Consider the following 22,979-nt stretch of genomic DNA (forward strand, 5'->3'; position numbering starts at 1 on the left):
AAGGCCGTACCATATTAACCTAAACGCATGTGTTTGGACTGTGGGGGAAGCCCACGCAGACACGGGGAGAACATGCAAACTCCACACAGAAAGGCCCTCGCCAGCCACTGGGCTCGAACCCAGAACCTTCTTGCTGTGACCAGATTATACCATCAAAGGATTCGTTCTTCCCTGATGGCACAGGCATAAACTGTGAAAGAGTAATTCAGGAAGCATGAGGAATCATTTTCACACAGAGTCCTGACCCAATTGAAAGTCCTTGGGATGTGCCGGAGAAGACTTTACTGAGTCGTTTACCTCTCCTGTCACCAAGACAAGATCTCAGTGAAAAATTAATGTAACTCTGGACGGAAATAAACATTGTGATATTGCATAAGGTTGTTAAAACAGTGCCACATTACAGTGTGCGACTCTTTTTAGTGGGCAGCATGGTGGTGTAATGGTTAGCGCTGTCGCCTCACAGCAAGAAAGTCTGGGTTCGAGCCCTGTGGCTGGTGAGGGCTTTTCTGTGTGGAGTTGGCATGTTGTCTGGGTGTTCTGGTTTCCCCCACAGTACAAAGACATGCAGGTTAGGTTAACTAGTGACTCGAATTGACTGTAGGTGTGAATGGTTGTCTGTGTCTATGTGTCAGCCCTGTGATGACCTGGCGACTTGTCCATGGTGTACCCTGCCTTTTGCCCGTAGTCAACTGAGATAGGCTTGCCTGTGACCCTGTAGAACAGGAAAAAGCGGCTAGAGATGATGAGATGAGATGAGACTCTTTTTGGCCAGGCAGTGTATGTAAAACGTTTCAGGGTGGACTTTCCCTTTAACTTCCCTTATTGACTTTATGCTGCCCAATCATAATGGCAGGCCTGTTGTCCATTGTCCAATCAGAACAATCTATCCTAAAGAAAGCCCACCCTTCATATACATGTTGAAACAAGAAGTCCTTCAATAAATCTACAAACTTTCACCAATAAACAATTAATTAAAAACAAGTGAAATGCGTTATCAGCTATTTTTGTTTGTTTAGTTAATGAGTTGAAGGATAGAAATATAAGGATTTCACGTAACGTTTTCCGTTTTGCACTTTTGTTTAAAATGTGAACCTGACAGTGTGTATTTCTATTTCAGCGGCTTCACAGGACAAAAACAACGAGCTAGAAAAGTTAGGTTGTTGTTTTTTTTAACGTAATGATAATGGATAAGTTTCTTAAGTGAACGAAAACTAATTACCAAGAGAACCGTTTAGCCACACAATATCGTAAAGAAAACTGTTTTTAAAAATAATAAAACCCGAGTCAAATACATTTTACATCTTGAATGCATCTCTTTCCCCCCCCTCCTGTAGGTGGAAGTGGAAATGGCGGAGTGGGTGGGAGGAGGAACCCTCCCCTTTATCCTGGGTACTTCCTGCTATCCAAAACACTCGCGAGACAGCGTATAGACGCACGTTAGCCTTGGCGTGTTTATTGATTTTGGTACTGGACCGTGAACACAGCGTTTTGTAGGCTAACTGCATACATTTTGCCATAATGCGTAAATGATACGTTTACTGTAACGTCAGCACTTGCAGATGACAAGCGTGTTGTGATGTAGGACAACAGTGAAGATACAGAAGAGCAGCAGCAGCAGCAGAATCATCACAGGCTATTGAACCGGAACGCCATCAGGAATTGTGCACAGCAGATAGCTATCGACTGGTGAAGGTGTAAAGGTGTCTCTTTGCTTCAGTCTTGGAGGATTTCACATTCACAGATGGCGTCAAATTCTCGAGTGTCTATTCTGGATTACTTCAATATTGTCTTCGAGGGCGAAAATGGCAAAATTGAATCTAACTGCAAAGCTTGTGGCACAAGAATACAGGCAAAGCGAACAGTTACCTCTAACTTCGTTACACATTTAAAGGTATCTGACTTAGTGTCTGCATTTCCTGGGCTTTATTCAATTTGGTCAGATGCTTATTAGAAAATGTTATAGGCCTGTATTCAGACGTGTTTTTGCAGTTGCATTCCCTTTATAAGAACATATATAGAACAGTTTTTGTCTGTTTAGATGTGGTGTAGCTGTGGTTTGTCTTGTCTTATGTGTTTTATTGTAATGTAATTTTTTAGCCGCCTATCTTGGCCAGGACTCCCTGGAAGAAGAGTTATTGTAACTCAATGGGACCATTCTTAAAGAAAGGTTAAAAAAAAAAAAAATATATATATATATACTTCAAATCCAGCTGTAGGATGTGTTTACTTTTACTGTCCGACAGGCACTGTGGATCTTTTGATGCAATGTGTTTTGGACTTCAAATAATAATCGTGAAGGGGATTTAGTACTCCTATATTTAGGTTGATCCATCCATCCATCCATCCATCTCTCTTCCTTGTAGCCACTTTATCCTGGTCAGAGTGGGAGTGGATCCAGGCCTGATCTTGAGAACACTGGGTGTGAGGTGGGAACTTGGCTGAATGGGAAACCAGACTATCACAGGGCAGGATTTATACCAGCCTTTCTCAACCAGGGTGCCATCTGGCTTCGTTAGGGGTGCCGTCAAAAAATTATATATTCTAACATTGAAATAAATAAATAAATACAGAGCGGCACGGTGGTGTAGTGGTTAGCGCTGTCGCCTCACAGCAAGAAGGTCCGGGTTCGAGCCCCGTGGCCGACGGGGGCCTTTCTGTGCGGAGTTTGCGTGTTGTCCGCGTGGGTTTCCTCCGGGTGCTCCGGTTTCCCCCACAGTCCAAAGACATGCAGGTTAGGTTAAATGGTGACTCTAAATTGACCGTAGGTGTGAATGGTTGTCTGTGTCTATGTGTCAGCCCTGTGATGACCTGGCGACTTGTCCAGGGTGTACCCCGCCTTTCGCCCGTAGTCAGCTGGGATAGGCTCCAGCTTGCCTGCGACCCTGTAGAACAGGATAAAGCGGCTAGAGATAATGAGATGAGATGAAATAAATAAAATGAATTAAAACGATAGTTACGCTAATGCAGATCATCGCTGCCTCATGCATCATCAAAATTTGTCTCACGGCCCCCTTTCCCATGTCACAATGTCACTGCTGGGGTGATCGTACGGTCAGCGTGACTGCGTGTATTTTATATGGGGGGTGCCTTGAGAATTTGCATACTTCTGAAGGGTGCCGTGACTGAAAAAAGGTTGAGAAACGCTGATTTATACAATCATTTACACCTAAGAGCAATTTTCCATGGCCAGTCCAACTACTGGCATGTTTTTGAAAGGTGGGAGGAAACCCATATGACACTGGGAGAACTCCATACAGACAGTAACCAGAGACCCTGGTGTTTTGAGGCAGCACTTAAAGGGCATATCACGGGTAAATTCAGGAGCAAGATCAATGTAATTCTCCTATTTTATATTAAACTTTAATATCTGTAACATTCTGCATTCTCTGCAATTTTTTGTACCTTGTGCAATACCAGAAAAATTCAGTTGAAATCAAGCCATTTGAGGCGAATTGGTCCGTCTCTGAAAAGCTTTGCATTTGAATTTCCTGGGAAACATTGATTTTCGTGATGTCATGTGAGGGACGCCTCCCTCTGAATCCTACATCAGCGCTGGTTTGTTTATGAGAAAGCGACCTGGTGGTTTTCTGCAAATTTCTTCAACGTTATCATGCAATTATTAAAGTGGTTAACAGATGTATTGTAGGAGGGTGTAGCAACACCAATCATGATGGGATTAGTACTCATCGTTTTCCAAAAGGCCGGACAATGAGAGAGAAATGGGAGCGCTTTGTCTACACAGGCTGTGTACTGAAACTGCGCAAGCTCGCGCGGCCTGCTGGCACTTCTGCAGATAACGTCACGATTCTGGCTCCAGACTCCCTTGGGGTTTTTCAGACACATTTTTTATTTTTTTCTGCTGTAGACAGATGGCCTTGTGCAAAATTACCCTTCTGGATGAGTGTGTAAAGGGACATACTTTTCATATTCAAAAAAAAAAAAACGAAATTGGTCCAGAATATGCCCTTTTAAATTTGATTTCTTCTTTTTCTGCCTGAAGGGATATTTGGATTTTTGGCAGGGTGGAAGAGTTTGTGATAAACAACAACATAAGTGACCCTGATACAAACTGGCATCAAGTTCATAGGCTTGGGGTTGGAGGTTTCCAAGTCCAGTTCAGTGTACTAAAAGCTTCCTGATGACCAGTCAAGTTTAACATTAAAACCACACTGTTTCCCTAAATAACTGATTCCCAAAGGATCCCAAAATGTTCTCTTATTACTACATATATTGCCATAAAATCTCTCAAGTGGTCTGCCCTTTGGCAGGTCCTGTACATGAGTATAGTTGCCATTGTTGCCTATTCTGGGCCCTCCTCTTTACTGAGTGGAAGCTCCTCCCTTTCCTGATATCATCCAGCATCATGATTCTTCTTCTCCCTATTGGTCACTTCCCCTCCATTTTACCTTCAATCACATCAATTAACAACCCTTCTCCTCTCATAACCTGTCCAATCCATTTTGCTTTTCTCTTCCAGATGGTATTCATTAGCGTCCTCTTCTCTCCAACTCTTCTAAGCACCTCTTCATTACTGATCATCTCTGTCCAACTGATCTTCTCCATACGTCTCCAAAACCACATCTCACAACTTTCCAGTCTCTTCCTGTCAGTCTTCATTGTCCAAGTTTCTGAGCCATACAGGAGCACACTCCAAACCAGACTCTTGACTAGTTTCTTCTTCAATCTCCTGTTCAATCCTTTTGTGAGCAGCATTTTGTGTTTGTTGAAAGCATCTTTTGCCATGGTAATTCTTGTTCTTATTTCTTTTTCACTTTTCCATCGTCCGTTATTAGGTTTCCCAGGTACTTAAATTGGTAGACTTGTTCCAATTCAGCTCCATTGATGGCAATATGGAGTCTGTCTTGGTTGTTCCTTCCAATTTTCATTACAATAAATGCCATAAATATCTTTGTTAAAATGAGTAAACCAAAACAATGATAATAGCTTCAGTGAACATAGTCTGTTGTTTTGTTTCCTGTATTTCATTTATTGCAGTGACCTACCTTTTTTCTACTGATACACCATTTCACCGGTCACTGCCGAGTTTCCCCAAAAGCATCATAGTACAAAGATCATTGTTAAACGGTAGAGCGAGCAGCACAATGAACGCACACACTCCTAGTTAAGAGGCTTTTGGGAAACCCAGCCCACGTCCCTACATTTAATCATAATCATAGCCCACATGCATGTGTAATAGAATATGCAATTGTGGTGTACATAGAATAAAATCCTCCACTTTACCTAGTTTGCAGGGGAGAACTGTCAGTTGTGCACAGGCATTGTTTTTCTTCAGTATCATACACACGCATTTCATTGACGGGGCCACATTGTTGTTTTATGAAAATACAAAAGCACACAGGATTGCAACAGAGTTATTTTTGGACGAGTTGCAATGTAAGGAAGAAAACACAATATCACACAAAGGAATTGCTCTTACTTTTTCAATTTTTCTGAATCGTTTCTGATAAGATATTGAAAATGAAATGTCAAATGGACTTGGATTTTATATTTTGGCAGCCATTATACATTATGCAAAAATGCAAATGCATGTTTTGCAATTGAATTTGAATAATGACTCAAATTATGCAGCACGTTAATAAGGGCAATGCAACTGCAGATACATGTTTGAATTAGCATTCTGTAATTAGCACTTGAATGAAGTCTGGAAATGCTGTCATAGTGATGGACAATTGATTTATATAAATTTAAAAGGGTTGTTGGTTTTCTGTAGCAGAAAGGGTTCAAATTAGAACCTCTATATGGAGTAAGATTCCGTTTGTGTACTTTTAAGCAGTGTCTATTACAAAACTCAGGCTTTAAACTTTTTAAATAACTAGCACACCTTTCATGATTAAGAGCTTTGAAACACAGTTTGAATGGAGTCTAAAAATTAAGCCCTTAACTATTCAAAGAACCCATGAGGAATCTTTTGTATATGTACACATAAAGGAATATACTTTGTCTTTATTATAGCAGGGAATGATGAGCAACAAAGAACACATTTGGTGTTTTTATTTGAAAATGTTCAACAAACACTAACAGCCATCCTCTTTCCCACTTTCAGCGTAAACATCAAGCAATGTACAATGAGTTTTTGAGGAAAAAAGATGTCAAAAGAGAGGCCTATTCTTCTGCGGCGGTGCAGTCTTACACACCCATAAGCGGGGCCAGTCGAATAGCTTCTCACAGTGCAGCAGGAACAACCAAATTTGACCGGAGTGATCCACGACAGTCCCTCATTTCTGAAACAATTGCCAAAATGATCATCCGTGACCTGCAACCTGTGCAAATTGTAGAGAATGAGGGCTTCTGTGAGCTACTTAAGCTCCTTGAGCCTCGTTATGTCCCAGAGCCAAGCCATTACATACAACAGCAGCTTCTCCCGGCTTACAGCTACCAAGTACAGCTAGCGACCAAGCTGGCGCTCTCAGGAGTTGAGTCCTGCAGTATCACCTTGGACCTGTGTAGGAGCAATGCTGTGTCTGTCAACAACTGTTCTGGCTACCTGGGAGTGACATGCCATTTCATAACCCCAGACTGGCAGATCAAATCCACGCTGTTATCATGTATTCCTCTCCAAAATGTTAAGGACACTCAGCGCATGCTCACGGAGTTTGATGAGATTTGTCATGTTCATGATATCTCCGGTAAGGTGTTTCGCATTGTTGTTGATCCCTCCCCTTGTGAAAGCCGATCTACCTTCCGCCTGCCTGGTTTTTATCTCCATGATAATGGTGTTGTGGAAGACGAGGAGGAAGATTGTAGCGATGAAGAAATTCGTGCAGGCGAAGGTAAGGATACTGTTGGTGGAGAAGAAGAGCAGAATTCTTTAAATCAGTGCCTGGGTCAGTGTAGGATAGACTGCTTTGCCCATTCATTGGGTCGGTGCATACGAGAAGGGATCTGTTCTTCCTCTCAGCTATCCATAACCCTCACTAAAGTGGCTTGCTTTTACAACTATGTTGTTGCTACAGTGAGTCCTGAAAAACTTAGTAAAGTGTTTGGTCCTGGCAGAGTAGGAAATGGACAGCGTCCATCAGCTTTGGACGGGCACTGGAACACCCAACTAAAGACAATGCGACAAATGCTTGAATCCTTGGATTTTTTGGAGGACATTGTGGACAGAAATGACTTGGCTCTCAACAGTGTTGAAAAAGCAACACTGCAAGAACTGGTTGAGATCTTGGAACCTTTTGAGGAAGCTACAGATATGGTCCAGGGAGACAAACATGTGTCTATCAGTCTTGCTCTCCCCAGCGTCCTGGGCCTACGTAAGCATCTGGCAGAAGTTGTGACACATCAGTGTGCAGGACTGGTAACAGGATTGACTTATGCACTGGACCAGAAATTATCTGGCATCCTGGAAGATCCTCTATTTGTGACAGCCACTACCCTGGACCCTCAGTTCAAGCTTTCTTGGAGCAGTGACCGGGACTGGCACAAGCAGGTTCTCCTGGAAGAGATGGGAAAGCACACCCAGGCTGTGAGTCCACCAGAGCCCAATTCAGATGCTCAGCCATCCCCATCTAAACGCAGCAGACTATTCTCTTTCATCAAAGAAAGGCCATCCACACAGGCCAAGAGTATGGAACAGGAGCTGGCTGCATACCTGCATGAGGAGCCCACAGATGAAGATCCCCTGCAGTACTGGAAGCGCAAGTCTATTGATTTTCCTTTACTTTCACTAGTGGCCAAGAAAGTGTTTACAGTGCCAGCTACAAGAACAGCAGTGGAAAGGATATTCTGCTTTGTGGGCAAAACCGTAAGACCCAAACACTGCCGACTCCTTCCAAAAAACCTAGATACACTGATTTATTTGAAGGCCAACTACAGCATATTGTGGTCTTAACTGCTTTAAAAAGGCGTATTTACAGGACACTGGCAGAAGCTTTAGAGTACATGGTGTTTTTTTTTTTTTTTTTTTTTTTAAATCAAAGGATGCCTCAAACCCTGACTCTACCCCAAATTAACTGCAGAATCACCCAAAGTAACGTTAACTCCTTTAGTCTGTATACAGGTACTGAGACATTTACTGAATCAATCAAATAGCATGTTTCACACATGTAACCCCTTGTTATTTCTACTTGGCTTTTACATGAATTGTATTTACGTTTACATTTCTTTCATTTATCAGATTCTCACGCAGAGTAATCCATGCATGGAGTTGAGCAGTTGAGGAATGTGAACTTAATCAGGGACACAACAGTGGCCCTCTTGCAGTCCTGAAAGTGAACACTTGCTAGTTCAGAACCTTAGCTGACCTATGACGACCCCTGCTATCAAATCCAAATAATTGATTGAACTTAACAACAATAATAAAGTTCCTCCTTGATACAATTGATTCTTAATAGACATGAAAACGCAGAATCTGGGCTCCCATGTGGTACAGTATTAGTATTATGCCCTATCATCAGGACATAATGAGTTTGAATTCTGACCATGCCATAGCCATATGTGGTAAAGTTGGGGAGGAAATGGGGGAAAAAAATGAAGAAAATACAACCCCGATTCCAAAAAAGTTGGGACAAAGTACAAATTGTAAATAAAAACGGAATGCAATAATTTACAAATCTCAAAAACTGATATTGTATTCACAATAGAACATAGACAACATATCAAATGTCGAAAGTGAGACATTTTGAAATTTCATGCCAAATATTGGCTCATTTGAAATTTCATGATAGCAACACATCTCAAAGTTGGGACAGGGGCAATAAGAGGCTGGAAAAGTTAAAGGTACAAAAAAGGAACAGCTGGAGGACCAAATTGCAACTCATTAGGTCAATTGGCAATAGGTCATTAACATGACTGGGTATAAAAAGAGCATCTTGGAGTGGCAGCGGCTCTCAGAAGTAAAGATGGGAAGAGGATCACCAATCCCCCTAATTCTGCGCCGACAAATAGTGGAGCAATATCAGAAAAGAGTTCGACAGTGTAAAACTGCAAAGAGTTTGAACAGATCATCATCTACAGTGCATAATATCATCAAAAGATTCAGAGAATCTGGAAGAATCTCTGTGCGTAAGGGTCAAGGCCAGAAAACCATACTGGGTGCCCGTGATCTTCGGGCCCTTAGACGGCACTGCATCACAAACAGGCATGCTTCTGTATTGGAAATCACAAAATGGGCTCAGGAATATTTCCAGAGAACATCATCTGTGAACACAATTCACCGTGCCATCCGCCGTTGCCAGCTAAAACTCTATAGTTCAAAGAAGAAGCCGTATCTAAACATGATCCAGAAGCGCAGACGTCTTCTCTGGGCCAAGGCTCATTTAAAATGGACTGTGGCAAAGTGGAAAACTGGTCTGTGGTCAGACGAATCAAAATTTGAAGTTCTTTATGGAAATCAGGGACGCCGTGTCATTCGGACGAAAGAGGAGAAGGACAACCCAAGTTGTTATCAGCGCTCAGTTCAGAAGCCTGCATCTCTGATAGTATGGGGTTGCATTAGTGCGTGTGGCATGGGCAGCTTCCACATCTGGAAAGACACCATCAATGCTGAAAGGTATATCCAGGTTCTAGAGCAACATATGCTCCCATCCAGACGACGTCTCTTTCAGGGAAGACCTTGCATTTTCCAACATGACAATGCCAAACCACATACTGCATCAATTACAGCATCACGGCTGCGTAGAAGAAGGGTCCGGGTACTGAACTGGCCAGCCTGCAGTCCAGATCTTTCACCCATAGAAAACATTTGGCGCATCATAAAACGGAAGATACGACAAAAAAGACCTAAGACAGTTGAGCAACTAGAATCCTACATTAGACAAGAATGGGTTAACATTCCTATCCCTAAACTTGAGCAACTTGTCTCCTCAGTCCCCAGACGTTTACAGACTGTTGTAAAGAGAAAAGGGGATGTCTCACAGTGGTAAACATGGCCTTGTCCCAACTTTTTTGAGATGTGTTGTTGTCATGAAATTTAAACTCACCTAATTTTTCTCTTTAAATGATACATTTTCTCAGTTTAAACATTTGATATGTCATCTATGTTCTATTCTGAATAAAATATGGAATTTTGTAACTTCCACATCATTGCATTCCGCTTTTATTTACAATTTGTACTTTGTCCCAACTTTTTTGGAATCGGGGTTGTATAAAATCTGGTTTCCAAAGACACAACCTAGTTCTTAAAGCTCTAAAATGTCTTCAATTTCACATAATTTATCACCTATGGCTTAAGATGCCGTCGCACAGTGGAATATTGATGGACGTAAAAATGGCGACTCACTACTTGGCGCAGAGGCTTCTGGGAAGGGTGAGCCGGTCCCTTTAATCTAATTCATGCTGGATGTCTGTCACAAACAGCAGTTATGGTTTATACTTGATGGGTCCATGTGGCCAAATGTACAACATTGACAGAAATGCTCCCGTGTGAGGACTCCATGCTGCTGTCGATGTTGTGCAGTGTTAACGTGAACAGGACAGGGCAAAAATAGACTTTTGAAACATTCTGGTGGTGTTATCATTCATCCATGAGAGAACAATAAGATTACATCTATATGGTGCATTGGCATTGCATAAAAAGTTATACTTTCCTGTCTCTCACTTCCCTTTTCTCTGTTTTCCCCCATAAAAGTAACATACAATACAACTCAATTAATTCCTTGATGCAGTCCATAACTACATTATCATGGTCAGACTCGTGATGGACCCAGAGCCTGTCCTGGGAACACAGGGCACAAGGTGGGAATGTATCTTGGGTGGGATGCCACAGCTATCCGTGGCCAGGAGCCAAGGTAGCAAAACTGACCATGTTGCCTGGGAATATTCTCTCTTTTGTCAATCACAGCGACACTAGTCAATTGTTAGTAGATTTAGCACTTTCCTTACTGCCATAGAGCAAGTATATGGCAACATGTTTTTCAAATTCATACACTAATTAGGAAATGCTCATTCAAACGTGTGCACAATTTAAGACGTAATTCAGATTCATTTGCAAAACATGTTTTAAGAACAATGTACACTGGCTGCCAAAATTCAAATGCAAAGCTTATTTGACATTTCATTTTTAGTATTTAACAAGGTGTGGTGCCATCTTATTAAAAACAGTACTTTCTGTTTGCACTTTTGGTGAGGACACATCACTTGAAACTGAATTTCTCATGTTTCAGGCTAAAGTGATCCTTGACTGACTGAGAGTATGTGTGACTGTCATGAAAAATATTAATGAAGTTGTCTGTGGGTGTTGGGTGGAAAAATGCCGGGGCATCCAGAGGACCAGGATGCTCGCTCATGTGCCCACTCGCTCATTCATTTTCATATCTGCTTTATCCTGGTCAGGGTCATGGTAGATCCATAGCCTATCCCAGAAACAGTGGGTGTAAAGCCAGAGCACACTCCACATGGGATGCCAGTAAATCACAAAGCACCATGCACACATCAATTCAATTTTATTTGTACAGTATATCACTTTTAACAATGCAGCTTTGGAGAAATATATCAATTCTATCTACAGTACCAGTCAAAAGATTGAACAAGCCTTCGAATTCAATGTTTTGGATTTTTTGTTAATTAAAAGACACTTCATGTATTAAAGTAATGATGGATGTCGTTTCTGTTTACTTAGTTGAGCAGTTTTTGACATGGATTATTACAGTTGTGGAATAGGGCTATTTACTGCATTTTTATTATTTACTATTTACTGTTTGATCTCAAATGCATTAAGAAGGCAAGAAATTGCACTAATTAACTTTTGACAAGGCACACCTGTTAATTGAAAAGCATTCCAGGTGACTACCTCATGAAGCTGGTTAAGATAATGCCAATAGTGTACAAAGCGTCATCAAGGTAAATAGTGGCTCCCTTGAAGAATCTAAAATATGAAACTTTTTTAAACATTTTTTGTTTACCACATAATTCCATTTATTATATAGACATGAGTGTTTAACTGGGAAATACACCACTCGTGTTTTCATATGAACTACATCCAGGACATTGAGTAACATATTTAGATAATATTGGCTGGCTTCGGGGTGGCATGGTGGTGTAGTGGTTAGCACTGTTGCCTCACAGCAAGAAGGTCCTAGGTTCGAGCCCAGCGGCCGGCGAGGGCCTTTCTGTGTGGAGTTTGCATGCTCTCCCCGTGTCTGCGTGGGTTTCCTCCGGGTGCTCCGGTTTCCCCCACAGTCCAAAGGCATGCAGGTTAGGCTAATTGGTGGCTCTAAATTGACCGTAGGTGTGAGGTGTGAATGGTTGTTTGTGTCTATGTGTTAGCCTGGCGACTTGTCCAGGGTGTATCCTGCTTCTCGCCCATAGTCAGCGATAGGATCCAGCTTGCCTGCGACTCTGTAGGACAGGATAAGCGGCTACAGATAATGGATGGCTTTGAGTGGTCTATCAGATATATTCCATTCAGCTAGCATGATATTGAATGAGTCGAAGACAAGTTCAGTATCATGCTAGCTGAATGGAATATATCTGATAGACCACGAAAAAAAGCCAGCCAATATTATTATTATACATACACGCTCTTCATATCAACATTCTCAAAGGCCGACGCTAGCATACCCACAACTCGGTGCTGTTAGCGTGGCAGTCCGGTTAGCTTCCAGCCAGCGTAGCAGTAGCGTTAGCGAAGGCCGATGTGAGCTTATTCGTAACTCGGTGCTGTTAGCCTGGCAGTCCAGTTACCTTCTAGCTGGTGTAGTGTTACCGCAGGCCAATGCTAGCGCAGTCAAGCCAAATATTATTATTATTTTCCCTGTGTAATTTACTTAGTTACTTTTAAAATCAACATTGACAACTACACACAACAGAGCAACCTGGCAGCCAAACTTCTCTCAAAATCTTCCACTTTTAAAGAAGCAAACCTCGCAGCCATGTTTGTTTACAAACTGTCACAGTCACTTGCTAGCGTGGCAATGTTACATCTCCGACGTGTCTCTTTTCCAGTTTTTCGATGTCCGTTGGCATGTTTTTCTCTTGTAAATATGCGTGAAGAATATATAATGATGTTTTGATAGCATTTCGGGTGTTCAGCGCATCCTTAGTTTCAGTTTATTTATTTAGTGCTTAAACCAAGTACTGGATTAGCCTCGTCTTTCCTCTTTCCCGGCTGCCAAAGAAATGATTCTATGCATGTGCAGCAGAAAAGTTTTGTCATTGGATCTTCGCATGAGCTCTGACGTGTGACATCGAGTTGTCTTGACAATGTGCAATATTATAATAATATTGCACGCTCATTCTCCATTGGGGAGAGTAGCGTAATACATGGACGATAAGCGATACAAGAACAATATCGCATGCCATTAATAAACTTACTAGAATGGAATAGAATACATCTTTTTATTCCATGGAAAAAGTGGCCTGTATGTATAATAATTAAATAATATTGGCTGGCATTGAGTGGTATATCAGATATATTCCTTTCAGCTAGCATGATATTGCACAAGTCGAAGATGAGTCAAAAGCTTGTTATTCGAAGACCTGCTCAGTTCTAATAGTTGTAACTATTAGAATTGAGCAGGTCTTCGGAGTTAACCATGCATAGAAGACTGGATGAGCATGGAGTAAGGTAGGTTAAACAACAATCAAATATTTTTTACTGGTGCAAACAGATTTTTTTTTCTTTTGTGAATACAACCTACCAGTTAACTTCTATTTAGTCAAAAGCAAAACATTTTGACAGCTAATTAATGAACTGTCCACTCTTGTACCGATGGTTTGCTCAAACTTTTGAATTAGCATCTTTTAATTAGTCTTTGAATTTGTCTAACATGCTGCTATATTTCTCAATTTTGAACACTTTTTAAAAATGGCAGCCACTGTTCACATTGTGTGTCTGCTGACGAATGTATAAATAAGATGAAATAAAAAAAAGAACAGCGAAAAGGCAAAGACTGTACATAATATGCATGTTTCCTGTGAACTTAATACATATAGTGTATAACCTAGGCTACATGTGTATTTGATACAGGCTTCGATGTACCTTGTCTCGACTATCAGTGAAAGCAGCCAGCAAATAGAGACATTGAAAAGACCGCTGTCAAGTCGAATAATTTCTTCCTTTATTTTTAAATTTAATATTTCAGCCCCTATGGCCAATGGGGGCCTTTCTGTGTGGAGTTTGCATGTTCTCCCCGTGTCTGCGTGGGTTTCCTCCCACAATCCAAAGACGTGGTTAGGTTAACATGGGGCAGCCATGGCCTGAAGGTTGGGCTGAAGTGCCCTTGAGCAAAGCCCAACTGCTCCCCGGGCACTGTAGCAATGGCTGCCCACTGCTCTGGGTACGTGTGTGTGCTCATTGCTCACTTGTGTGTGCATGTGTGTGTTCATTGCTTCAGATGGGTTAAATTCAGAGGAGGAATTTCATTGTGCTTAGGTGCTGTGTTGTATACATTGTGCTGTACTTGTGATAAATAAAGGCTTCAGCAGGTCGAAAACACGTGACAGACTGGTTTCACATGTCTTGGTGGAAGCTTGTGTTGGCATTCACCCTGCCCAGGTGGTGGTAGTTGTATGATAGAGGAGAGGTGGGTGGGAATTGGCAGGTTTCTTTGTTCAAAAGTTTAACAATGAAAAATACACTACCGTTCAAAAGTTTGGGGTCACTTTGAAATTTCCTTATTTTTGAAAGAAAAGCACTGTTCTTTTCAATGAAGCTCACTTTAAACTAATCAGAAATACACTCTATAAATTGCTAATGTGGTAAATTACTATTCTAGCTAAATTCTACTAAATGTCTGGTTTTTGGTGCAATATCTCCATAGGTGTATAGAGGCCCATTTCCAGCAACTCTCACTCCAGTGTTCTAATGGTACAATGTGTTTGCTCATTGCCTCAGAAGGCTAATGGATGATTAGAAAACCCTTGTACAATCATGTTAGCACAGCTGAAAACAGTTTAGCTCTTTAGAGAAGCTATAAAACTGACCTTCCTTTGAGCAGATTGAGTTTCTGGAGCATCACATTTGTGGGGTCGATTAAATGCTCAAAATGGCCAGAAAAATGTCTTGACTATATTTTCTATTCATTTTACAACTTATGGTGGTAAATAAAAGTGTGACTTTTCATGGAAAACACAAAATTGTCTGGGTGACCCCAAACTTTTGAACGGTAGTGTATTCTTGATCAAATTCCCTGAACAGTTGAAGAAAATAAATGGGATAGGAGACACTGGGAGAAGGAATTAAAATGAAGCACTCTTACATTTATAAATGCAACTTGTTGCATGAAGGAGCCTATAGAAGTGGTTCTTCAAATTCAATTTCCCTCTGCTCACTGAGTAATTTCCAAGTCAGTGGCAGCAGGTGGGCAATTTCTAACCTAACTGAATAATGATGAGTCATTGTGTTGTTTTGATGTTCCTCCCAACCAGAAAATCTCCAGCAAAGGTTGTGCTGTATACATACACAAAATCTGATATGCTCATGGTTACAGATTTATGCTACCCTTAAAATAACACCATGTGTGATGAACTTAACTATAATAATTTTCCTCCATTAAAATATCAAAAGAAAAAAAATCCCTGAGGTTACATTAGCACTTTTTCTCTGCATGTCATTTGAAAAAAAAAAGTTTATGGTTATATTTTACCTTGATTGAAACAAATAGATGTGATGGAATGAGCAATGTTGACAAAGCAGTTTCACTAAACACAGCTTGTTGCCATGTTGCTGAGTGGGAGATTATCTTCCATTAACACCACATTATAAAACTGCTTGGTGATCCTGCAGTGCAGCAAATGCATTATAACAGAACCAAGGCTTTTATCCTGTATGTATAATAATTACTGTACCTAATGCACGCAATGATTTATTGAAGAGAAAGCTAGAATACCTGTTAAGGAAGAAGACTGTTCTGATAATAATATTTATTTTCTGTTTAAAATGTATCATGGATACTTGATTTGGCTTGACTAATGTACCCCACTTCCAGGACTTCACTGACCTTTAGTTGGCCTTGATATGGGGCCATGATGGCTTAGAGTTTAGTATGTGGCAGTATCTGAAGGGACTGACTCACACTGGACACACTGCCAAAAATGTTTATTAATAAACTGAGTTGTTGGTGTGTAGACAAGTTTAACATCCAGCAGAATGGGGGAGTCAAACACATATGTCTGATTACGTACAAGTATACTATGAAGAACAACAACCTCATCTTTGAATTTCAATTGAAAAAGAAAGAAAGGGCTAGAAATGACACTTATTCACAGAAATAATGTCACTGGTACTGATCCCATTGACGTGGAGGGTTCAAAATAACAGAATGTATGTCAACCTACCCTCCGTATTATCCTAGGTTCTTTTTATAGCATGTGAACAGGAGAGAGCAGCTGCCCCTCTATTTCCTGAGGACATTCACTTGCTCCATGCTCTCTGTAGACTGAGCTCGCCTCGACGCACTCCCTCCCAGACTTTAGTCCCTATAGCTCTCTCCCTGGCTTACTGACATAAATTACACTCCTGCATTCTCCGACCTCAGCTAGGTACTGATCTCAGTCATGGCAGACAGAAAGGCCACCAGCAGGGTAAGCACAGTAAAAAGGAAAGAGAAGAGCATGGAGAGCAAGGCTGAAAAAGAGATGGAGAGAAAATTGGAAAAGAACGCAGAGACCGACAAACAGAAGGAAAAAGAAGAAGTGAAAAAGAAGCCAGAGTCAGAGGATGAGAAGCCAAAGGGAAATGGGGAGACAGTCCAAGGGGCTCAAGGAGGTGATGAGGATGGAGAATTTCAACTGGAGCCTATTGAGCTGCCTCCATTTGAGATCATTGTAGGGTAAGTGTAAGTCACATAATTAATCCAGTCACTTTTGCTATGCTCTTTAATCATTGATTAATTAATTAATCTCAAGGGTGTTTTTTTTTCCTACACAAAAATATAGAACTACCGATATTTATCGTAGCATACAAGTCACCTTCGTTTTATAAGGTTCTGTTTGGGTTAAGACCAAGTGGAAGGTCATATGAATTTACAAAGTCTGCTGCTTAATACTTGGCTTATAATTATGTAAAAGCCAATAATAGATAAAGTAGGTTCTATTTCAGGAGTTGTGTGGTAAAGTAGAATACTGTTTGGTATAACGTAATGTGACATGATTAATATAACATATGATTTACTGAAATACCTGCTTCCATCACAGCTTGTAGGCTTGACTTATGACACTTCATCCAGTGTTGCTTTATTTCAGGTTTTGCACATCATTCTCAAAAGTTCACCAATGTTGTTTAATGAGGTTAGAGCTTAAATTAACGAGTACAGCATAAGCATTTGTTCACTGCCAGTGTAACCATAATAGGCATATTAAACTTTCATTTTTTGCAGTAAATATGAAACCATTTACCGTACCAGGGTTTATAAACACTAATATCTAATTATTACCTTTATCCTTTTTACTTTATAAAAACAAAATTAATGTGTCAGCTGACTAGCTATCTAGTTAGAATGTTACATATTTTGCCTGACAGGTCGCATTAGATCTGCAAGCTTCATTTATGCAAATGACTTCTGGCAATTTACAAAGAACAATCTCATCTCGCAGGCAAGCTGGAGCCTATCCCAGCTGACTACGGGCGAAAGGCGGGGTACACCCTGGACAAGTTGCCAGGTCATCACAGGGCTGACACAGACACAGACAACCATTCACACTCACACCTATGGTCAATTTAGAGTCGCCAGTTAACCTAACCTGCATGTCTTTGGACTGTGGGGGAAACCGGAGCACCCGGAGGAAACCCACGCGGACACGGGGAGAACATGCAAACTCCACACAGAAAGGCCCTCGCCGGCCACGAGGCTCGAACCCGGACCTTCTTGCTGTGAGGCGACAGCGCTAACCACTACACCACCGTGCCGCCCACAAAGAACAATATTACTTAATATAATAGACAATAAAATATTAGCTCACTTGTCCAGGGTGTACCCCACCTCTCGCCCATAGTCAGCTGGGATAGGCTCCAGCTTATCTGCAACCCTGTACAGGATAAGCGGCTACAGATAATGGATGGATGGATGTTAGCTCCAAGTCAGGTGGGTAAACTACATTTGTAAACATCATTCAAGTCAGTGAGAGACCTGTCCAACATGTCTTTTCAAAATCTTATTGAACATTGAAATGATTTTGCTGAGGATATCTTCAATATTGTTCAAAATAAGATACCTGTGAAGACTGGTTACAAAACCAAAGTTGAACATGATTACCTCAAGTAGGACAGGTTCCTGGATTAACATCCCTTTGTCATCAGTGTGAACCTGTTCTTCTGCTCAAACCTTAGCTACTTGAAAATTCCCTCCAGAACACACCACTCGCAAAGCTATTGCCTGGCTCTGGATTTCCATTTCTAAAATTAAGCAAAACTTGGTTTTGTTTTTGAAAAATATTGAAACATTGGTAATATATGGTGGCAGTCAACCCTTTAACCCCAAAGAAGCATTCTTTTTTTTTTTGAAGATTTTTTTGGGGCTTTTTTCACCTTTATTGGATAGGACAGTGTAGAGACAGGAAATGAGCGGGAGAGAGAGACGGGGAGGGATCGGGAAATGACCTCGGGTTGGAATAGAACCCGCGTCCCTGGATTTATGGTATGGCACCCTATCCCTCCAAAGAAGCATTCTTAGTAGCCAGTATACATAGTGCACTAATGTAGGTAGGCATGAATACAAAATACAAATACAGTGGTCCTCGTTTAAACTAATAATAAAATTGATGAAACATATATACTTTCAGTGAATCAAGGATTTTGTCCAATGTACATGAACTGAAATGCAGAGCAACGCAATAGCTTCCTGTTTGGAAATTGATCAATACATCTACAGAGTTTTTTTTCAAGCATCCCAGGAGTGGAAGAAGGAGGAGGCACACTGATGAATTCAGATGACTGTGACTGTTTTAAATACATATTGCTTCAGGAAGAACATAGGATGTTGATGCTCTACTTGAAGAAATCACTGCTAGCAGAATGAACATCTTTTAATTTTGGCAGGATGAAAATCAGTGATAATATTTTCCATCACATGAACAATTTAGAAAAGTCATATAATCATATATAACTGATTATGCTGTAAAGTGAAGAATTGTGGATTACCATTCTTATCTTTACCGTCCCAGAGATCGTCTTAACCCATCCTTCTTCAAGTTCCAGTTCAAAAATGTGGAGTACTCTTCAGGCCGAAACAAGACCTTCCTGTGCTATCAAGTGGACATAAAGGGCGATGCAGCACAACCTGATAGTCTTCAAGGGTACTTAGAGGACGAGCACTCAGGTGCTCATGCTGAGGAGGCCTTCTTCCAGCAGGTGTTACCGCAATATAACAAATCGCTGCAATACACAGTCACCTGGTATATATCAGCCAGTCCCTGTGTGGCATGCGCCGCTAAATTAGGAGAGATCCTGAAGGCCCGAAAAACGCTGCGCCTCAACCTTCACTGCTCCCGCCTCTTCCTTTGGGAGGAGCCTGAAATACAGGCAGGGCTAAAAGCTTTGGCAAAAGCAGGGTGCAAACTACGGATGATGAGGCCAGTGGACTTCAGCTACGTATGGTCCACTTTTGTGGAAAATGAGGAAGACAGTTTTACACCATGGGAGGACTGTCAAGAAAGCTATGAGTACTACGATGAGAAGCTGACCAACATTCTGCAGTAGGGTAGGTGCATCATTGAACAAGTAATCAGGAGCTGTGCCTGGTCTCTCATAGCCAAGAGTGCATAAAAGCTTGATGTCAGTTTCAAAACTAGTCATCACTTAATGCTTGCTCAAATCTGAAGTAGAATTTTTCCCAGACAAAGGGTGTTTCAGTAGCACTAGTGGATTCAACCTGAGCCAGATTTTTTATTAGAATTCTGTCATTTTTCTTCATTCACTGAAACTTCCAAAAACTAAACAACTTTTCTTTTTTCACCCTAGGATTGAACTCTTAAAGGATTGCATCTGCACCTTTTATCTGCTAGAATCCACTGTCTGTCCAACACAGAACCACAATTATGTATCGGAATTGTCCTTAAACTTTATGGATAGTAATGGAGTACAAATAACATCTGGCTGTAATTAACTACTACCTTCTATTGTTTGTATATTACTCTATTATTTACACTTTGGGAATTGTACTCTTATTTACATTAAATGGAATTTAATTTAGACAGTACATTGTAACATTAATGAATTCATATGTTGTACATTTTAAAGATTAATTTACACAATTCATTTAAGGGACATTACATATAGTATAAACATTACACATTTGCTTTTGATACTAAATAGATATAAATACGCTAACATTTTAACAAAGGTGCATATTTGATTGTCATAACTTAGTTTTCAGGGAGTTTCTGAGGTTATTAAAATTATTCATGCGAATTAATTCTTTCACCACTGAGCCAATCCGTGTGAAATCGCTGGAGGCTCCCTGATTGACCACCTCAGCTTGCGAAAAATTTCAGGCATGTATCTGCATTAGCTTCTGACATATAAGGGCTTTAAATGGGAGGTGTGGCCCCAAAACAAGTATAACGGAAAAAGTTACAACAAAAGTCGTTACTTTTCATTCATACACTAGATTTTTCTGCTTTGGCCCTCTCTATCACCACAATAGATGATAAATCAGGTAACAATTTTCATGTCTATTACTTACTATTACATATACTTCTTTTTTTTATAGGAAGTATATGTTTGAAGGAAATTAAACTCTCTTATTTATAAGCTGTTAAAAATGAAAAATTTGCATCTATATTTCTAATGCATTACCACTCAAAAGAGCATGTTTTAATGAGCAAAGGCACAAAATATGAAGTTGGTACCTTGAAAATTATATTAAGGTGTTTTACTACAAATGGAAATGCTGTTTTAAGGCATATACTATGGGACTACCTGTCTGTCTATAAAATGTATATAAATTAAACCTAGTAATGCAAACTCCATTTCCAGAAAAGTTGGAATATTTTTCAAAATGCAGTAAAAACAAAAATCTTTGATTTGTTAATTCTTATTCCAAAAAATGTTCAGGCCACCTTCCGGTGTATTATTGAACTTGCATTTGGTGCAGGTTAATTATCAAAATTTATTTTTTTCGCGGTCCAAATCCTGCGCTCTGTTTGGCTGGCGAGAAGGTCTGTATCCTACGGTACGGACCCCGGTTATGGACCTCTGGCGACTCGCTTGTTCACAACAAACATAGTAGCATTTTTTTGTCAACATTTATCTTTTTTTAATGAGATTTATTTATAAAATTATCAAAAATCTTATACATTTTTGCCAGCATTTCTCAGGAGAATAGCATTAATTTTACAGCATGGATAGCGATAATGACAGTGTGCACAGCGAAAGCGAGTTTTACTACCCTGAGGAAGAAGAAATAAAATTAAAGCCGCAAGCGGCCTCGACGGGCCCTCGCGCCAGCGGCCAAGGGGGGCGGGGGCATGCGTCCCCGCGAAAGACTTTCCACAGCTTCCTCGGCAAGAGACATTACTCCCACAATGGCGACAAAGCACAGAATTGGACACATGGCAACAATAGGGTCTCGCACTGTACGGTGCTCGGGGCCTAATAATAAAAATAATAATAATAATCCTTCAAAAACAATAGGGTCTTGCACTGGACGGTGCTCGGGCCCTAATAATAATAATAATAACTAGAAACTATATGCCAAGCAGGCACTTTAATGCGAGAGGCAAAAATCACAACACGTTAGGGGGCGCTATAGAGGCCCTGAGGCCCGCCTGGATCTGGGCTTCTGGTTCTCAGTAGCGGTGGCAGTCTAAGAAAAAGGAGCCAAATCTCGTGCGTTGTCGACCATGGCAAGCGCCCCAATAAGGGTCTTGTAAAGAGTTTGCTTGCCAAGTTTGACAAATCAGAAGCTGCAATATCATTTTTGCCATAACCAGCACCCCCAGGGGCGAAAGTGCACAAAATTTGGCGTATATGTCAGGTGAGCTATGAAGAGTTTGCGTATGAAGTTTGATGACAAGTGAGTAAATAGAAGATGAGATATAGATTTTTCAAGAATAAATATTTTGGTTTTTCCCATGTCAGTAGGTGGCGCTATGCTGTACATGAGTGATTATGAGTTGGAAAAATAAGTGTCTACAACAGCAACGTACTATCACAAGGTAGTGGTGTGAAGGAAAAGAGGAAAGATTGGATTTTTTTCCCAAAAATAGCGCCCCCAGTGGCGAAATATCACAGAAATTGGGTAACATGTCAGAAGCCCAATGAGGGATTTGCGTGTGAAGTATGAGCAGTTTTGAACAATTCGAAGATTTGTTATGAATTGTTAAGCATGTAAAATTTTGCATTGAAAGTTGATTGACGTATAACTTCTGAACGGTTTATGCTACGTGAAACGTATTAAGTACCTTTTGGCAGCCATGCCTGTAGATGATGTGTATCAATTTTGGTGACATTCCTATGAACGGTCTAGGAGGAGTTGCGCCGTCTTCGTGGCCATGCATTTCGCACAAGAGTGAAATTACCTCACTTCCTGTTGGGCGTGGCTAATGCATTGGCATTACATTTTTGTCCGGCTTAGTGAGATACATATGCGTACCAAATGGCATGCCACTACTACAAACTACATGGCAACCAGGCACCTTAATGCGGGAGGCCAAAATCACAACGAGTTAGGGGGCGCTATAGAGGCCCTGAGGCCCGCCTGGATCTGGGCTTCTGGTTCTCAGTAGCGGTGGCAGTCTAAGAAAAAGGAGCCAAATTTCGTGCGTTGTCGACCATGGCAAGCGCCCCAATAAGGGTCTTGTAAAGAGTTTGCTTGCCAAGTTTGACAAATCAGAAGCTGCAATATTATTTCTGCCATAACCAGCACCCCCAGGGGCGAAAGTGCACAAAATTTGGCGTACATGTCAGGTGAGCTATGAAGAGTTTGCGTATGAAATTTGATGACAATTGAGTAAATAGAAGATGAGATATAGATTTTTGAAGAATAAATGTTTTGGTTTTTCCCATGTCAGAAGGTGGCGCTATGCTGTACATGAGCGATTATGAGTTGGAAAAATAAGCGTCTACAACAGCAACGTACTATCAC

At 40.9% G+C, this 22,979-nt stretch overlaps 2 protein-coding genes across 4 annotated transcripts; both read left to right on the plus strand.

Moving 5' to 3' along the window:
- The first annotated feature begins 1,411 nt into the window (after positions 1-1,411).
- On the plus strand, positions 1,412-8,773 carry si:dkey-109j17.5 (uncharacterized). 3 transcript variants are annotated; one of them, XR_009655965.1, is made up of 4 exons: positions 1,412-1,891; positions 4,478-4,744; positions 6,065-8,017; positions 8,135-8,773. XR_009655965.1 is itself a non-coding variant. In XM_060936923.1 (3 exons), exons 1-3 carry the CDS (start codon positions 1,742-1,744, stop codon positions 7,847-7,849), a joined length of 2,202 nt encoding a protein of 733 aa, XP_060792906.1. In that variant the 5' UTR covers positions 1,412-1,741; the 3' UTR covers positions 7,850-8,773. The 3 variants fall into 3 exon arrangements, 2 of the variants coding, with proteins under 2 accessions (XP_060792906.1, XP_060792907.1); XM_060936923.1 differs by having other exon boundaries at positions 6,065-8,773; XM_060936924.1 differs by lacking the exon at positions 4,478-4,744 and having other exon boundaries at positions 6,065-8,773.
- A 6,761-nt stretch (positions 8,774-15,534) lies between these two features.
- apobec2b (apolipoprotein B mRNA editing enzyme, catalytic polypeptide-like 2b) lies at positions 15,535-20,064 on the plus strand. Its single transcript, XM_060938141.1, has 3 exons — positions 15,535-16,727; positions 19,057-19,592; positions 19,853-20,064. Exons 1-2 carry the CDS (start codon positions 16,453-16,455, stop codon positions 19,589-19,591), a joined length of 810 nt encoding a protein of 269 aa, XP_060794124.1. The 5' UTR covers positions 15,535-16,452; the 3' UTR covers position 19,592; positions 19,853-20,064.
- The last annotated feature ends 2,915 nt before the right edge of the window (positions 20,065-22,979 follow it).

Source organism: Neoarius graeffei, chromosome 13 (genome assembly GCF_027579695.1).
Source record: "Neoarius graeffei isolate fNeoGra1 chromosome 13, fNeoGra1.pri, whole genome shotgun sequence".
NCBI classification, from domain to species: Eukaryota; Metazoa; Chordata; class Actinopteri; order Siluriformes; family Ariidae; genus Neoarius; species Neoarius graeffei.

Bases quoted from the DNA above. Each gene is read 5' to 3' on its own strand.
- apobec2b (XM_060938141.1), top strand. From the start codon at position 16,453: ATGGCAGACAGAAAGGCCACCAGCAGGGTAAGCACAGTAAAAAGGAAA. The intron at 16,728-19,056 runs GTAAGTGTAAGT...TTACCGTCCCAG, and splicing joins CCATTTGAGATCATTGTAGG to AGATCGTCTTAACCCATCCT.
- si:dkey-109j17.5 (XM_060936923.1), top strand. From the start codon at position 1,742: ATGGCGTCAAATTCTCGAGTGTCTATTCTGGATTACTTCAATATTGTC. The intron at 1,892-4,477 runs GTATCTGACTTA...TTTCTCTTCCAG, and splicing joins ACTTCGTTACACATTTAAAG to ATGGTATTCATTAGCGTCCT. The intron at 4,745-6,064 runs GTAATTCTTGTT...TCCCACTTTCAG, and splicing joins TGAAAGCATCTTTTGCCATG to CGTAAACATCAAGCAATGTA.